Source organism: Phalacrocorax carbo, chromosome 4, assembly GCF_963921805.1.
Source record: "Phalacrocorax carbo chromosome 4, bPhaCar2.1, whole genome shotgun sequence".
NCBI classification, from domain to species: domain Eukaryota; kingdom Metazoa; phylum Chordata; class Aves; order Suliformes; family Phalacrocoracidae; genus Phalacrocorax; species Phalacrocorax carbo.
Window position 1 is genome coordinate 64580394 of NC_087516.1, and position 17549 is coordinate 64597942.

Consider the following 17549-nt stretch of genomic DNA (forward strand, 5'->3'; position numbering starts at 1 on the left):
AAATTGCTCAGAAATGGCGGTGGGAAATCCCTACTATCTGCTATTCATGTTGGGAGTAATTCCTATATCGTATTAGGTACAAACATAGTCCTACATTATTATATAACAACTGAAAGTAAAACAGAACGGAGGAGGGGGTGGGGCATTTGCTGCTGTCACTAGTGCAAACTTTATCCTAACTTCTTCTGTGCCAACTTGCTCCACAGCTTTTCCGAGACTTGTAAGTATTTTACACTTTTAAGATCCTCTTACTGTTCTTTCTTTCTTTCTTGTACTAAAAGGATGAGGGAACCCATACTGCTTAGCTTCCAATTATTAAATGTTTTTTAAAATTGTCTCATAAGATTTGGTATAAATATAAAAGACAGAGTTTAAGAATCGTATTTAACCTTGTACCTGGCACCTGTTTCTCTGGTTCTGCTGTGTGAGAGACATCAGCAAGTACGGAGAATTGGTGCTAGCTAGTGAAAATGTGTCTTTGCTTTCTAACAAATTCACACAGCAAAAATTAGGAGAAAACAAAGGTACTACTGTGAGCCTAGTTAACATAGCAAGGACAGAGATAAAAAACTGAGAGAAAAGTTATTTACCATCTTAGTATATACACTTGAAAGAGCATTAAATGCAGGCAGGGAACTAAAAATCTGCATTCAAGTGGAATCCTACTGCAACCAGTGATACAGATATCTCATAGCTGACAGCAGTATAATAGGGAGGTATTAGCTGAAAGTAAACCTGAGTAAGCAAATGCATTTATAAGTCTGCTGTTAAAACTACCATTTTTTACCTAATGAAACCAAAAGGTAGGAGGAAAAAGATGTGTGGGGCAGAAACTCGTGAAGGATTGTGTTGTTAAAACCAGCAAAACTACCTCCTAAAAGCCAGTAATAGGAAATTCACCTTGTTGTGCACAACAAATACCTTGTGATTCTGTCTGTATGCAGCAGGTACAGCAGGTATTTTTTTGTTCCTTACTTTTAAAAGAGTTGAATATTACAGAACAAATTCCTGATTATAATTGTCACAATATGTTTTTCTATACTTCCCAAATAGTCAACAGCACAGCACTTCCTTTGCCCGTTATGAATGTGTTTATTTCTATTTACAGTTACCAATTTATTTGACATGTACTAGATAAATGGAAAGGTATCACTTGGTTATTTTATGTTGGAAGCAGATAATTATAGTGGAAAATTGGATAAAAAAATTATCTTTATAGGTCAATAGAGGTATCCAATTCATTCTTTGGGAGCCTACTGGACTGTTCTGAACTCTAAGAACATGTAGTATGGCTTTATAGCCTGTCACAATCACTTTAGCTCTGCGAACTCAAACAATAACAGCCAGCTTTGCCAGCTCTTTAGAGTGTAACATCATACCCTGATGTCTTGAATAATGTTCAAATTCTCTGGGAAAAAGAATATTATGTTCAGATCCATTCTGAGGCTTCCTAGATCTTCACTGACAATAGAGAGGGATCACAGGGGACAGAGGTACAGGCTGGTGTGGAGTCATTGGATAGTATGGATAAAATAATGCTAGATTTTTTCTGAAGAGTGAAAAGTTACTTCTCACTTCGGCTTGCAGTCTCTTCTAGGCCATGGGCAGTAATGTTTGACATGAACCTTTCAATGTCAGCTGCAGGGTTCTCTCAGCCAAATGTTTACCTCTTCTGTGCTCAGGGAGTTCAGCCTACTGCAGCCAGCACAGCAGGGAGAAGGACAGTCCGGAATAGCCCCTCTGTGAGATATGTTTTTTCATCAGAATAACATGTTTTGTGGTGTTAAGTAGATCACTGATTTGCAGGCCAGCCCAGTGTTATTGCTCGCAGGGCTCAGTAAAGCACAACAGCCTAACCTCAGCTGTTGGAAAAAACTTGTTAGTCTGCACAGAAATACATATTTTATTCTTCTTGTTTTTTTACATGACACAGTCTTGTTGCTATATCCTCTATTTCATCACTGCACCATCAGCAGGAGATAAAACCTGGGAGAGCTAAGTAACCTTGCATTCATGTTTTTCTTGAGGTCTTTCTGTGCACTTAAAAACTCATGATGGAAGATAGTGACTTTAAAGGGTTTTTTTTAACTACAGGACTGTAATGCACTGCTAATTTTTACTATTATTATAATACATTTCCAATTCTTTACACCAAATCTTAGTGTGTTAGGCAAAGCAAGAACATCTCAAACATATCCATTTGCTGTGCACATGTGTTAAAATGTTCCTAATTTTCAAATGTATTTAAAAAGTAATTGCTGAGAAATGGAGGAGAGAAATCCCTACTATCAGTTATTTATTACTGGCTATTTATTACTCAGAAAAATATGCATGAAGCAACATCTTGTTGGGTTTTTTTATAAGTAGTTCCCAAATTTAAAGACATTCTTCTCACTCAACCCAGATTTCTGGTTCCTGTTTTATAGGTTTTGATAGGACAGGAGTTCGCTCCAGGAATATATGCTGACATATTAACAACCAAGCTGATATATTTGTCTCTGCAAAGACCAAACTCTAGTAGGAAGCACTATTAATAGGTCCTCATGGGAATATATGCTCAAAACTCCTTTTTGAGCAGGAGTTCAAAGCGATAGGACTATGTTGGAGGTCGCAGGTACCCAGACACACAGATCGTTCTTTCACAGACAAAAGAACTTCCCATTCCATATGATTAATTGCAGATCAACTTACCGTCTCACTGCCTCTGTGCCAAACACTGAACCTTACCACTGGTACCTGCCTCAGAGGTTCCTGCATACTGAAGGCTCCTCTGCTCTTGCTGGGCCAGTGCTGTTCCCAAAACAGGTGCTATGATCCCACGCTCAGTATGAACCTGAAGGAATTTTTATATAAAGGATTTTGTATCATCATGACAAGAAAAAGAATTCAGACACCTCAGCAGCTACTAAAAGCTTGCCGTCTTTCATTCAGAAATTAATGTACTAGTGTAAAATAAGAAGAAGGGTTCTTTTTTAGCTAAGAAATCAGTGAAGAGCAGCAGAAATATTTGGAAGCCAGCAGGAGATGTACTATATAATTAAACTGTTGTCCTTGCTGATAGGTTATTATCAGCAGGTAACAAGATATATGCATCATTACAAACCATCTCACAGTATTTCATGCTGTAACAGATGAGGTATGTCTTTAGTGGCAGCATAGGGTGATCACTCAGACATTGTTGCCAGTATAGCTGCTATAAATTACAACTTAACAGTTTAATGGTTTATCAATTAACTCTAGTGCCAATGCTTAAAAATTCTTTACTAAGAAATGGCTGATTTTTTTCACCCTCTCTGGAACTGGTTTTAAAAGCCTGCTTTATAAAAATACCTGTAGACTAGAAGGGTTGACCCCATGAGAGTTAAAAAAAAATATCTTATACCAAAGCTGCTAAACCAGCCCACCCCTGACTAGAATTTATCAAATGTTTTAGGGTGCCTTTTTGTAAATGAAAATACAAGTGAAGCAAATTTACTGGTTGTAATTTATTTTTGAGTAGAGGGATCATCGTATTCTAAACTGCTAGTCAAAAATGGCTCCCACTGCACCTTTCCCTGGCTTCAGACTGCCGTGAATGTCAAGTGCTTAGTAATTTTGTCCCCTAGAGTTTAAGCTATAAACAAGGACAGTGTGGAGAAGTTATTGCCTCTGCTGGAGAAAGGACTTGAGCTGGTTGGTGATGTCCAGTCACCGTCTGCCACAGATCCTGTTTGTGCAGATAAAAAATATGACAATAGAGTTGTTGAGCTAATGGTCTTGTGAACAACTCATGCAGGAGAAGACCCATTTTATGTAAAGGAATAACAACATTGACAAGGTTTCACTCCACGTATCTTAGATATAGTATTAACTCTTAATATGTTGTTAACTATTACTAACATGATACTAATTCTGTAAACAACATGATGGAAAATTAGACATGAACTCTGTGGCCTGTTTTGATGATACATTGGCCAATTAAGAATTATGGCACTTGTACCAGTGGTGCCTGCATGTATCTCCAGCAAGTGACAAAGTGTCACTCTGCCTTCCTGCAAGAGGAAGTAGGAACCTTACCTACCTTTCCAGGACTGAGGAGAGGTATTGCAGGAACATGGAAATCTACGTGCCTGACATCTGAAAGCTGCAGCTGGTTACTGCCACCAACCTGCTTCTAAGAGTAAAAGGAATCAACATAAGCACACTTGTTCAAAAATAACTAATTTTATCTGTTTGTATAAGCCATACTGGCTCTCTCCTTAGTCATGTGGCCCCACTTTGAATGTCATATTAGGCTGTGTCAAAGTATTTTAAAATAACAGACATCTGCATATCTGTTAAAACTGAGTGCATGTAGTGTGCTTTTGAGAACACGGGAATGGGAGTCACAGTAACACATGCAGGCTTATCTGCTGTAGCCTCTGGCAGAAAAACAAAAAGTATGGTTTGTTTTGCTGCTAGTGTACTTTGGTAATGGTATATTGCCAGGCAGTTTTTATTTATGCTGCTTCTTGGCAGGATAACTAGATCAAACAGTGTTTCACATTCCTGAGGCTAAATTAGTTCTGATAATAGAGATAACATGATTAGTTGTACTCAAGTAGTACACGTGCAGCAGAGATCACTGTTGGGCAGCAGAGGGGTTGGGGTGGAGGGTGGCACCGGGAGCCCACCTGGGATTGCACTGGTCTCTGTTCTCAGCCTGAGGATTCCAAGTGTAAACCTGCCCCACGATGACCAACATGGGATGCTGGTGACAGCAGAAGTCATCAGACTGGGGTTTACATGGTGCCTCACTGCTTTCTTTCACTTATTTGATTTTAAATATTTTTTGTTTAACAAAAAAAAAAGGTCTACAGCCTTAGTTACACTTTATCATATAGTAATTAGTTACACGGGCACAAGAAATGTGATTTTACACTAGCTAGAATACATATCTATATTTCATATATATACATATATGTATGTATGTATACATATATACATTATACATATATATATATTAAAAAAACAGGAAAAGCTGGAAAAGCAGATACTTTGTATTTCATGTATACTTCTTTTGTATGGCTCCATGCTGATTTGCTGCACATTCCTTGCACCGTGTTGTAAATCCAGAATAATTAATTTTATCATTTTTTGCCCTCCCTTTATGGTATTTATCAGTATAGTATCCAGTTGCTTCTGGGAGATGAACTAGTTCATTTTTCTTAAAAGTTATGAAGGATAAGAAAATGGGAATTTTACTTTACAAATGGAAAAAGATTGGAAGAACCTAATGATTTTGGGTCCAGTATGTGATATCTGAAGATGGTTGTGGGTGGGGGTTTTTTTGAGAGAGATTGTTTAGCATTCTCTAGGATTGTCTGTGTTCACACATAGCCCCCAGTGTGTTCTTTTGCAGCTGTGAGAACTCAATGATTGTTTGAGCTAAGCTCTGTAGAGGGCACTCATTTCTTCAAACTGTAGCATCTACACTGGAGAAACCGGCATCTGAGCTAGCTGACTATAACGACTAGAAATACATGCTTGGGGAGCATGAAGCATCTCATCCTTAGAGCATATAGACAAAGCAACCTGAAGTCAAGATTTCTTGTAGGAGAGAACTCAGAAAATGATTGTTGCTTGTGAAAAATATGGGTTAAGGACCTTGCTCAAATCACTGGAAGATGGTGAGATGAAGGCAGGCGCAGGACTCCCTTCCTCAGGGCTCCATTCAGCTGCCTTTGTCATTGAACCCATGCATTTCTTTCTCTGATTTTCTGCTTCCTTTTCTGCATATCTTCCTTTTTCAAATAAGGACATTTACACATTTTTTTTTCAGGAGCTTGGTCCCTTTGGTGAACAGAATCCATTTTGTTCATAAATCCTGTGAGAGAAAAAGGAAATAATTACATCATACTGTGATTAAAGATTTAATACTTTTTTAGAATTATAGATTCACAGGAAGGCAGTGAGCACGGGATTGAATTTCAAGTTCTTGAGAAGAATATGCTTTAGTGTTCATAAATCCTCCACTGCTGCTACACTCAACCTTTCCTCCTTCCTTTCACCTCCACTCTCTCTTAACTCTTTGCTGTGCTCTCCATTCAGTCATACTACTCAACGTCCACTGCTTTGCACCAGCATCATCACTGATTTCTGTTCCTCAGCCTTCACCACATTGTTCCTGTAGGAAGCCTTTTTTTTTTGTTTTTTTTTTTTTTTTTTAATACAAAGAGTTCTGCTTGCCTCTGAAGCTCTGAGACGGAGTATGTTCATTCTGAAGAGATTGCTGGAGACCAACTACACAATGCCAACAAATCTCTTCTACAATTATGTAGACTAAGACACTCATGATTTGGCCAAGTTTATGCAGGTTTTCTAGGCTGCCAAACTTGAACACATTACTAAAAAATGCAGGTTTAATCAAATGGTTATAACCATTTTCTTTACATGCATATTTCCGCTAATTTATTTCTGGAAATTACTGAACTACTCTTAATGGGACTTAGAAGAAAATCACTAGCCCGATTAAGTAATTCAGTGTAGGAAATTCCAGCTCTAACAATTTCAGCTTGACCAAACTACAAGCAACTGAAACTAAGTCTCATTGTTCAAGACCCAGCTGCAGAAGGCCCTAATAAAACTGTTGGCAATAGCCCCTTCACATATATGGAAATAGGACTGTGTTCCCAGCCCGTCCATATCTTTCAAATCATCAATGTTTAATTTAATTTTCTAAGAAAACAATGATTATGCAATCACACATTGTGTGTGTTTGTATATTTCTGCCTCCCTCCTCCATCACATTTTTTAATTCAAGGCCTAATTTCATTGAATAGTTTACATTGGAAGAGGCATCTACAGGTCATCTCTTCCAGCCTCCCACCTAAAGCAGAGCTAACTTTAACATTCGAGCAGGTCACCGCAGGCTTTGTTGATTTTTATAATACCTCTGAGGTTGGAGCTTCCACAACTTCTGTAGGCAGCCTCCTTCACAAACTTATTTTCTTGCAGATTGCGTTGGGGCTCCTTTTCTAAAAAATACTAATATTAATGTCCACATAAACTGTTCTGTCAACATGGCTTCATCATTTTCTGTTGTATCTCTTCAAGATCTTTCTATGAATACAAAACCCATTTGAAGAAAAATTTGCTTGTTTCTCCAACCCCAACACTTGCAAGATTTGAAAGTGAATCTAGGGCAAAAAAAGTTTCTAAAAGAGAAGGGAAACATTCCAATTAGATTTTATTGTGTCATCTGTAAAAAGGTAATAGAAAGGGGAATGAGCTGGTTAGACAGTTGCCATGATCCTTACTATGAAAACACTGCTTAAATGGAGATGGTGTAGTGGATTGCTGCTGAGCCAACCTTGGTTCCATATGGTTTGCCTCATTTTTTTCTCCTCTAATTTATTTTATAAAACAGGGGAGAACAAAAAGTAAAATCGCATAGCTGGACTGTACTGTGTCTATGTAAAAGGCAACTATTAAAAGTAATTGCCATGCTGTGTTGTAGTAATTTGTGGAACTCTTCCAGCCCTTTTTGAAAAACAGAATCATACTGATGTTAATCACTTTAATTCTAGCCACCCGGACTACAACCTCTCTTCTGATTGTTATCAGAAGTCACAAAAAATTATTCTTTGATGACAATATACATTTTCCATGGGACACTCCCCCCTACATTGCAATATTCAAAAATGGGTCTTTATTATCTAGACAAAAATAAGCCTTTTAAAAAGTCTGTATCTTGTTTTTTCCATTAATTTAGAAGACTTAAAGGGGACTTGCAAAAGTAACTTGCGAAATTTCAGCAACTTCCTGCTTTGAATGCTCTGAATAGATGGGCTGAGAACCACTCAGAACTCTATTGCAACATTATACATACTTATCTTTTTCACGTCTAGGTCACACAATGTACTTTCTTGATCCAGATTCTGTGTTTCTGTTCTGAGTAATGTCCCAGCAGGCAGGATGCTGAGGATGGCGCGGCCAACACGGAACGCCGCTGGAGCAATGAGCAGGCTGGAGAGTCAGGTAAGTGTCACTTAAAAAGCATTACATTTTAGGAAATTTCAGCAAAGCTTTAAATGTTATTTTACAGCCCAACAAGAAAGCTAGGTAATACAACAGCTTTAAGGCTTGGAAACATTTCCAGTATTTTAGCTGAGATCAGTAGCACCCTATAATTTTGTGCTTTGGTTTTTCCACTCTCTGTTGTTCACTTATACCAGCATTACATAGTAAATAGGTCTGCACTTTTTCACATTTGTGTTTTTCACAGTTTTTTCCTGGCATAGCAAATTCTAGCAGACTTCCCCTCTTGCCTGGACTTAATGCCTGTGCCTAGCTGACCTTTCACAACATGCGAGGCCATACCCCTGACCCTCAAGGGTTTTTAATGCAAGAGAAAAACCCTTACAAGTGTCCAGTCTCTGGAGCACTCTTCAGAGCTCCCTAATAGGCTTTCTGGATGATTCTGTATTAGTTGCATTTCCATTATGCACTGTGGCCAGGTGACCTCATTATAACCCAAAAGCCGTTAGCATATGGTACCCCCCCAGGCTTGCACGCAGCTCTGCATTGGCAAGCGAGTCCTTCTCTTCCTCCAGGTAGGCTCCTTTCCTGAGCAGTGGGGCCTATTGCTGAGGGACCTAGCAGCCTGAGGTGGGATTCTCCTGCTTTCAAACACTTGATTGTCCCATGGCATCAAGCAGAGCAGAGAGCTGTCTGCATGGTACCTTGCCATGGAGAAAAACCAGTGCTCCAGCTGTGGGCCCTCGCCCATGCAAGGGCTGCAGCAGGACTCCAAGGCAGAAACCCTGCATATAGCCGTGTCACCATGGTGCCTGCCCAGTGCTTCCACAGACCCAATCCACCTGGCCTTCCCTGGCAGGGTGCTGTGCTGTGGATGGACAGGTCCCTCTGCAAAGCCTGACTAAATATGCAGGTAGCAGGGGAAAAGCCAAACAGGAATTGTCTGAATGGCCTTCTTGCTAGTTAATGCAGTGAAGTTGTTGCTTAGGACAGGGAGGATTTTTTTTTGCAATGAATTTTGATCAAAGATTCTTTAGCTTCCTCAGTTCTAAATATGCAATTGCTCATACTTGAAACTATAGCTCGTCTTTTCAATTGGCTTACCAGCTGCTGTTCTGCAGAAGTCATAGAAACAATTAATCAGCTCAAAACTGAGTTAATTATTACCCAATAGCTTCATACAACATCATGCAAAGTGCTACAGTCATTACATCAGAATCTTTGCTTTTATTAAAAGCAGGAAAAATATAGCCCTCCTGATTGTGGAGAAAAATTTGGAACTCAAACCCCACCAATGTAGCCTATGGAAAGTTGGGAGGATTAGAGCAGACAGTGGCAGTTTATGGGGCAGGTGAAGAATATAGCATAGCTAAGTCACACACTCAAATCTCTCTCATGTATTGAGAGAGTCACTTGTTATAAGATTTGTTTCTTGTGTTTGTCTCATTCCTTAGCATTCTTCTCTCTGTATTCTGTTGGGAGACTGGGGTAAAAGATAAAAGATTACTCTTAGGAGATGATAGTATCTCCACTTGTTGGCTGGCTTCAGGTGTCTGCTAGTCCTGTGATCTAGTCTACTGCATGGACCTACTTGTCACAGGCCTTTCAAAATTACACCTTATTATAGTGCTCCCACTTTTACACCTCATTCTTTCTGGGCTATACTTCTACCATCTCCTGCATCATATTCCATCTCTCCACACCAGAGTGTAACTCCCTGAGCCTTTGTCCCTTCATTTTCAGCCTCCTGCCCGTGTTCTTTAATAAAAAAGCAGGTCCTGGCACTTCTCAGATGGTGCTGAAGACATATGATAATGACAGAGCAGGTCACAAGCCACTGTCTTGAGCAGGTACAAGTTACTGCATGCTAGTTCTTGCACAATGATTGCCTGCAGCACATGTGAGTCAAGGTTATTTGCTCTTCTAGGCCTGTAAAAGAACCAAACGCGACACGAGCAAATAAGTTCCTATTTATGTCAAGCATTTCAAATACAGATACAGCCAGTGTTTTGAGTATAGTATTTCTGCTACTGCTCTTAAAGAACATAAAAAGCCATTACTCATGTAGCAAGGTGCAGACACAGGATTGTGTGACTATCTCAGTACGCATGCTTATTTTGCCCTTTGGTCATAATAATGTTGCCTCTGTTATAACTTACCTATTATAACTTACCTATCCTTTATCCTTCATGATAACTTAACAGAAGTCTTATGTCTTCTGGAAGTGATTCTGTTTGCTTCCAAAGCCAGTGAACATTTCTAAATACAGATGCACCACTACCCCTTTTAAAGGTATGTGCAAGTTTATTCATCTGGCATTTATGCTGTCACTTTATCATCACTTAAATTAATACTTTTATGCTATTCCTCATATTTATACACAGTGAATGATGTAGTTGTGAAGGTACAAAAAGACAACATCCTTCCCAATAGGGCTTAGTATCTAAAACCAGATGTAACATATAGCCATTAACTTCTCTGTTGTGCCTGTTAAAAGAGAAAAAAAAGGTGCAGCTACATTGAAAATAGTAAATCATGGTGGAATCATCTACTGTAAGATAAAAAGCTGAGTGGATTCCATCCACTGAGAATATATTATTGTGCACTCTGTAACAGTTTTCTAAAGTTTTTTTCCTTTAAATCTTTAGTGATCGATAACAATTTGAACTGGATGATGCTTTTGTATCTGAACTATCTTCTCACTTATTTTCAACAGAGATTATTTATATAAAATGCTGTCTTAGAAACTACTGCACAAAAGCTAACTAAGAATATTCTGATAATGTTAGAAGTTTCAGAACAATTTCTAGAGATCAGCTCAAAGAGGTAGTTACAACATTACCAGAAATTTAAGAACCAAGATTCCCAGTCTGTTTTCCAGAAATCAGATCAGCCTTCCATTACCAAAATGACTTTGGGTAATTGAACCTCTGTTTGTTGGTCACTTTGCTATGAGTTATCTCAATACGCTAGAAGAAAAGATGCCATGAACAAAAAGTTAGAATAGAGCAGCTGGTCCTTGGGAACTTGACAGGGAAGCAGTCAAAGAAGATACTAATCTACAGGCTCACAAAAAGTTAATAATCCTTAACATACATAAGGGTGCTTCTGCATGCACTGGGTGAGCTCCTGTCCCGTGCTAGCCTGTGGGCTGTGTGATGCCCTTTAAGTGGTGTTGCAGAAGATTAAGGAGGTTGCTGAATAAGAGTTTTATTCCTGACATTAATCTCTAATATAAACAGTTATATTAACATAAAAATGAGAACAAAGTAAATAAAGGGGGAGATGTACCTTTCACCCAGTGTCTTGCTCCACTGATTCCAACAGCCATGAGTACAAGCAAAATTTTTCATTCTCTTAAAAGTTTCTACAACAGTTTACCATATGATTTGAAACTATAAGCTTATATTAAATTACATGTTAGCTGACTCATTATTCCTAGTGTCAGGTCCTCCAGCTGAATTAGCAAGTTCAAAGGATGTGATTAGAGGAGTCCCTCCCTCACATCAGGGGACCTGAGGAAAATATTGTATTTTTTAATTTTCTATGTCTTTCAGAAAAAAAGAAGTGGTTTAGTCATTTCACTAAAATGTATTGTCAGGTACATTTGCAGAGTTACACATGCATTTACTTTATCTTCATATTTTCTTCGCATTCTAATTATACAAAAATCTACTTTTAAAAAGATCATGGAAATGCCACAGGTACATATAATTCATTCACTCATTCATGAAAATTAGATAAAATAGACCCAATCTTGGTTGTTAATTTCCTTTCTTTTCTCTGAAAGGTGTTATAATGCCTGTTCCTTACCCAGCTGATTCAATGAAACACTGTGCCACTTCAAAGTGTTAGGCCTATTTACTTACTGAAGGAATAAAACTCAGTGCAGACAACCCTCGACTTCTGGTGTCCAGGATATGCAGTTCTGTGAAGGACAACACAATACCATTGGGAGTGCAGCCTTTTCAGTTTCCACTGTTCTCTCCTTCTCTCCTGTCTCCCTTTCCGTCATCAGTACATTAAGCACTGGTTTGTTTGTTTGTTTTTTTAAGACAATCACCTTTAGGTCTATAACTGGGACACAGTTTCCATGCTTTCATTAGTTAATTCATATTTACATTTGTATGAAGTTTCATATGCAAGATTTTGTTACACCTTTGTAATCATCAGCCAGTTGTAAATTAGATTTATTCTACTGTACTGTAAGCCTACCAAGGTTACTGGGCAAATGAAAGCCTCCAAAAAAGCTCCAGGCACATTCACTCCCCTTATTCCCTCTCAAAGTTATTTTTAAGACAGACACCAACCATATAACTCTTGAGTATAAGAGTTAAAATTTATCAAAGCCCTAAAGAGAAAGAAAAGAGGGGTGTGCATGGAATTTAGGGATAACTTCAGTGGGCATTTCTAGGAATTACTGCATTACAAGTTTTTAATTATATCATCTTGGGAAGTGAGATAGGCTGTGACAGGGTACATATGCTTATTATGTGAGAAACTATGCAAGAAAAGCAAAAGCAATCCAGGGGAGTGTTACTCTATTCCCTTCCTGAAAAAGTTGCCTGTCGGAGACACACCTCTAAGTTGCAGCTTTCCTTTAATATTAGGGTAATGCTGCAGACTTGCCTTGTTCTGTCCTTGCTCTAACATCTCCAGCCCTTCAGCTAACTCAACAGCCTAAGCCTGAATCAGGCCTTTTTTCCAAAGCTGAATGAAGATGTGTTCTCCCTCCAAGCTTTCCAGATGGTGGTGGGAACAAAGGGGAAGACTACAGACCAGAGATTCCAAAGCTGATGAAAAATACAACTTTTGTCATTGTTGCCAAGGAGAAATTGATGTAATATTAATATATCCTCTTCTCTAGTTCCTGAGTGAAGGTAACAAAGTCTCTTCCATAAAGAGGACCATTTTCCTTTTCAGAACAACAGACAAGTTTCTATAAAAAGATTAATATTCCTTTTCTGACATGCTTTGCTCACCATCCATGCCTGTAGAGTAAGATCAATTCAATTATCGTATCCTGAAGAGTGATCAGACACCAGAAAGAAGAGAGAAGCCTCTATGAAGAAGGGCAGAGGCATAGAAAATTGTCAGAAGACAGTACTGAGAAACACAGGAACATCCAGAAACAGCTGCTGGAGTAACTGCAGAAATTGTTGGTCCTGCTGGAGAATATTCCAATTAAAACACCTGTCCAGAAAAGCCCTACAGCCTAAAATTAATGACACGCTGAGAGCAACTGTGTGCTTCTCCCCTACTCAGGCTGCAAGATGATGAATCACTGACAACTCCACCTCTTTTTCTACTACTTGCCTTTCTGCACGTATGTCATGGATAGCAGACAGAAAAAATATGTTTATCGTAGCATAGACTAAGTCAAACCTGTGGCCTCAGTACTTGCAGGCATGCCCACTACCTCTGCATTGTTACATTCAGTAAAGCTTGAAATATTTATTCTTACAGGTTGAACTTCATGGTGTAAGGTTTGCACTATTGGTGGGGGTTTTTTTTCTGGTAAAAAAGTTTTATATTTGACAAAGGCTTAATGCAGCATCATCATAATGCATTTTTTTTTAAAAGAAACAGCTGCATAAACCCCTTCAATTTCTAGCTTCCTTGCAGACTACTTTGATGCTGTGCTCAGCTGGCAGGAGCTTAACTGATGCAATCTACTCTTCTACAGCCTTGGTGTTTAATCTGTCCTCATCAAAGTAGTGAGCTAGGGATTAGTGATCTATGCCCTGAAATGGAACTACACCCTTGGTATAGAGGATTTTTATGATAATAAGCTTGGTTTCCATGCCATGTAGTCATTTTGCTATCATATCACTATCCAGCACACCCTTCTTGTGAATCACCATTCTTTCCCAACATTCACTGGTAGTTTCCTGAGCCAAGAAATAATGTTCTCCTGAATGAAGTTGCTTCAGGAAAGGTTTATGCACAGCTTTTTTGCTGGAGGAAAGAGGATAATGTCACAATGGCAACTTACTTTCAAATGAAAGCAGGTTCACGTGGAAGTGTATTCACACTTCTTTTTTTGAAGAAAACAAAGCTCCCTCCCTAAATACAATCTAGAAGTTTCACTTCAGGTGATTAACAAAATCCTTTTGGATGAAACATGGGATTTTGTTGGATTGCCTACAATCACACAATCCCAGTGGTTTCTAACAGATCTCCTGCGGGGGGGTGGGAAGGTGGAGGGGGAAGGAAAAGCCCTCATAGTGCCATTTGTATGTACTGATTTAAAGAAAAACAGCTATGGAAATAACTGTTATTTCAAATTAATTCTGTTAGTTATAAAAAAAATAAATACAGATGCATATTAAAAAGACATTCCCCATACAGATATTAACAGTCAGTTTTCTTGTCTATGCTATCAGGCAATTTCCAACTAAACTCATAAAGCCCAGGCTGCAATGAAAGTAATTGTTTCTACTGCAACATAACACAATTCACCAGAGCACTTATGTCTCATGATACTCTTTGCAAAAGTAGAACTGGTAAAATTCTACTTTTGGTGGAATTAGAATCTTGGCTAAATTCTTATGTGGGTAGGTGTTTTCCCTCTCTTGAATCCCAAGTATGTGTTTCTTCATGCCTCCTCATCACACTCTCAAGTAAACTTTTCAGCAAAGAGAGACAACCTTGATTTGTATGCTTTGTACTCTTCTGTGTCCTTAATTGCTCCAAAATTTTGTTTATTTAACCAGTTGGTTTCGTTCCCCAGAAATAGCTAGCTACATGAAAATACTGAGATGAGTCCTGTGACTTCCAATTTCCTACAGAAGCTAGCTGGATAACTACATGATTTTACCTTAAAAAATGTTTTTATTAACATGTCCAGACAAACACAATATTATTTAATGGACTCCAGCTTTGAGCCTGCAGTCATGCACATTTTGTTTCATACAGAAGACATGTTTTTCACCTGATTATGCTGTTCCACATAGTTAATTGCCCCACTGGCCTGCTCTCTTGCTTCTATTCAGAATGCTGAAAGGTTGTGCCATAATTTGGCCAGTCTTAGACTTTCCCAGCATATTTTAGTGGATTTAGTCCTTCTAAGACATAACTCTGTGTGCTACTAAATAGGGCTGATGTTTAGAATTCTCTGTAATAAATAATTTGAATTTCATTTTGCATCATGATACTAATGCAAAGGAGATATGACAAAATAATACCTCAAAATTAATATCCTAAACCATATTAATCATCCACAATACTTCTCATCTCATCAGCTGTTGTTTTGCAGATAAATTTGTCAACCTAATTTGAGAGGTATGCTATTGCATTTTAGATTTAAGTAATTTCTTCCTGTCTTTATTTGCCTTATGGGCAGAATGTGCCTTTCACTTTACTTAATTACTATCATTACTTAATTAATTAGAAGTAATTTATGTTTCCCCGTCTCAGCTACCATTGTTTTTTTAAACATGAAGATCTGGAATGTAAGATATTTTCCATTGTAGATACCCCGTGACTCTTTTTCTCAGGTTTCAATATTATGTCCCCTCCTTAGAATAGACAACAGATGATCCTACCACATAGGGTAGCCTGTCTGTTGGCCTCAAATCCTATATCTCATATCAGCAAATACCACATTATCTTCTTCGTACTTAGTGAGCCCCAACAGATGGTTCTTTCCTCTCTCTGCTCTTCAAATCCTGCTCACACTGCCACCTGGGAGCATATCAAGTGAAGTAACCAAGAGGGTCTGGAAACTACAGGAGATGTCTGCAGCAACGGCAGACAAAGAAAGAAGCAGGAGAAAAGAGTACATTCTCTGGGTTGTCTAAGTTTGATTTGGCCATTTTATCTACCACTCTTTTAACAAAAAAAATCCTCAAAGTGCCAAATAAATTAGGACTAAATTTTTGTTTAGTTAGCAGAAAACAATTGATTCAAACAGTAGCAAGGTCAGGCATAATCCAATTCAGCAGTATCTTTTACTTACCCATTCTGCCCAGCAGCTCCCCTTTCAGAGGTTCTTATGAATATGCTGGCAACAGGTAGATGTCCTTGAAACTTTTTCATCTTCTTTTTCATACCCCTTTCATTTTAAGAAGCAAGAGTCCATATGCTACAAGAGACTAAGCTGTGATATGCAGTTGTCCTATGTGTTATGAAACTACCCTAAGAATGTTGAAGGATCTTCTCTAGAAGCATTAGATACTAGGTAAAGCTCTCTAAAAAAAAAAAAAGAGATCAGCAATCAGCAGTTGGTTTTGTCTTGGAACTAGGAATTGGACTCCCAAAGCCTCTTCTAGTCTGTCATATTAGTACTATGATGCTGCATAATAAACCATTGCAGTGTCTCAAGACCATTGAAGCCTGGCCGAGGTGTCACTGAGATTTTAACTGCAAAGTGTTTGGTTCAGTAGCCAGTCTCTCAAGAACAATTCCCGTGTGAGCCCAGAGGAGAAACTGTAATTTCTAAGGAGCAGTGTGCTTGTTCACCTGAAAATCCACACTGGCATTCAGAAGAATTCAGTTCACTTTCTGAAATCTCCACAAATTCTATGCATGACCAGGGGCCATTAAAGCAATATTATTGTATCTCACTTCTCCAGCAATAAAAATGACATAACAAGTCCTCCCTTTTTGTATTTTGTCTGACTTGTTGAGGTGTTTTGTAATCTCTTTTGGAGAACATTAGCCTTAATTACAGGTTTACATTGCTCAGAGTATAGCATACTAGGTTCCATCTTAGTGGACATTTTTAGTTGCTACCATTAGACAAAGAGTAGTATAGCATTAACCTGAAGTATGAGTGCTCAAAAAAAATTCAGTCTTTTGAAAATGCAGGTGATATCCCCACTTTTTTTTTTCTAAAAAATTACTTCAAACAGAGGCAAATACAATCAGTTTGTTTCAAGGAAACTATTATCTTTTTCTTATAGTAATCATGCTGATATACAAGTAACTAAGTAGCATATAAAATTATTGAAACTAATTCCTATTATTGACTCCACTTTAAAAAGACAAAAATAAGACACACGGAGTTGGCTCTGTATTAGTGAAATTTTGTTAGTGAAATTTTAACCACAATTTGTAAATGACATAATAAGTATCCTTTCACTGAGTTTATCCTCTGACTGAATGTTAATCAGTATCCTCTGCAACTGTAAAAGGAATATGAATGCACTATGAATTGAGAAGTTCACACCATTAGGAGATCATTATGATTAAAGTAAACAAATACAGCTTTGGGAAAACTGCTGAAGCTTTCTTCCCCCCTGCCACCCCCACTGATTTTGATGTCCTGTGCTTGGCCTTGCTCACTTCTGCTTAGCTCCTGCAGACCCATGGAGGACAATTAAAAGCAGGTAGGAAATTTAGAAAAATGTACATCTGCCACTTCACATCAGAAATGGTTAGGAGGAATAGGTAAATTTTTTCTTTTTTTTCCAAAAATCTTTGAAACAATTCATATACTATTGAGATTTTGGTACACAGTATGCTGTTATCAGGCAAAAATATGACTGTTGAAGAAAATTTATACCAGACCCAAGACATTGCTAGAAACCATCTAAATAGATCTCACA

General features: G+C 38.2%; 1 protein-coding gene and 1 long non-coding RNA gene across 3 annotated transcripts in view; one reads left to right on the forward strand and one right to left on the reverse strand.

Annotated features, from left to right (window-relative positions):
• Positions 1–201: 201 nt before the first annotated feature.
• Positions 202–17244, reverse strand: LOC135313146 (uncharacterized). 2 transcript variants are annotated; one of them, XR_010372742.1, is made up of 6 exons: positions 15959–17244; positions 11868–11926; positions 6912–10967; positions 5626–5845; positions 4061–4153; positions 202–2833 (listed from the first exon to the last, which is right to left on the reverse strand). It is a non-coding gene; the product is annotated as an uncharacterized LOC135313146 (long non-coding RNA). The 2 variants fall into 2 exon arrangements; XR_010372741.1 differs by having other exon boundaries at positions 6912–11926.
• IL15 (interleukin 15) overlaps positions 7902–17549 on the forward strand; it is a 28156-nt gene continuing 18508 nt past the window's right edge. Inside the window, exon 1 of the mRNA XM_009505816.2 lies at positions 7902–7998. Within this exon, the coding sequence (XP_009504111.2) occupies positions 7936–7998 (63 nt within the window). The 5' untranslated portion in view covers positions 7902–7935. The remainder of the gene's footprint in view (positions 7999–17549) is intronic.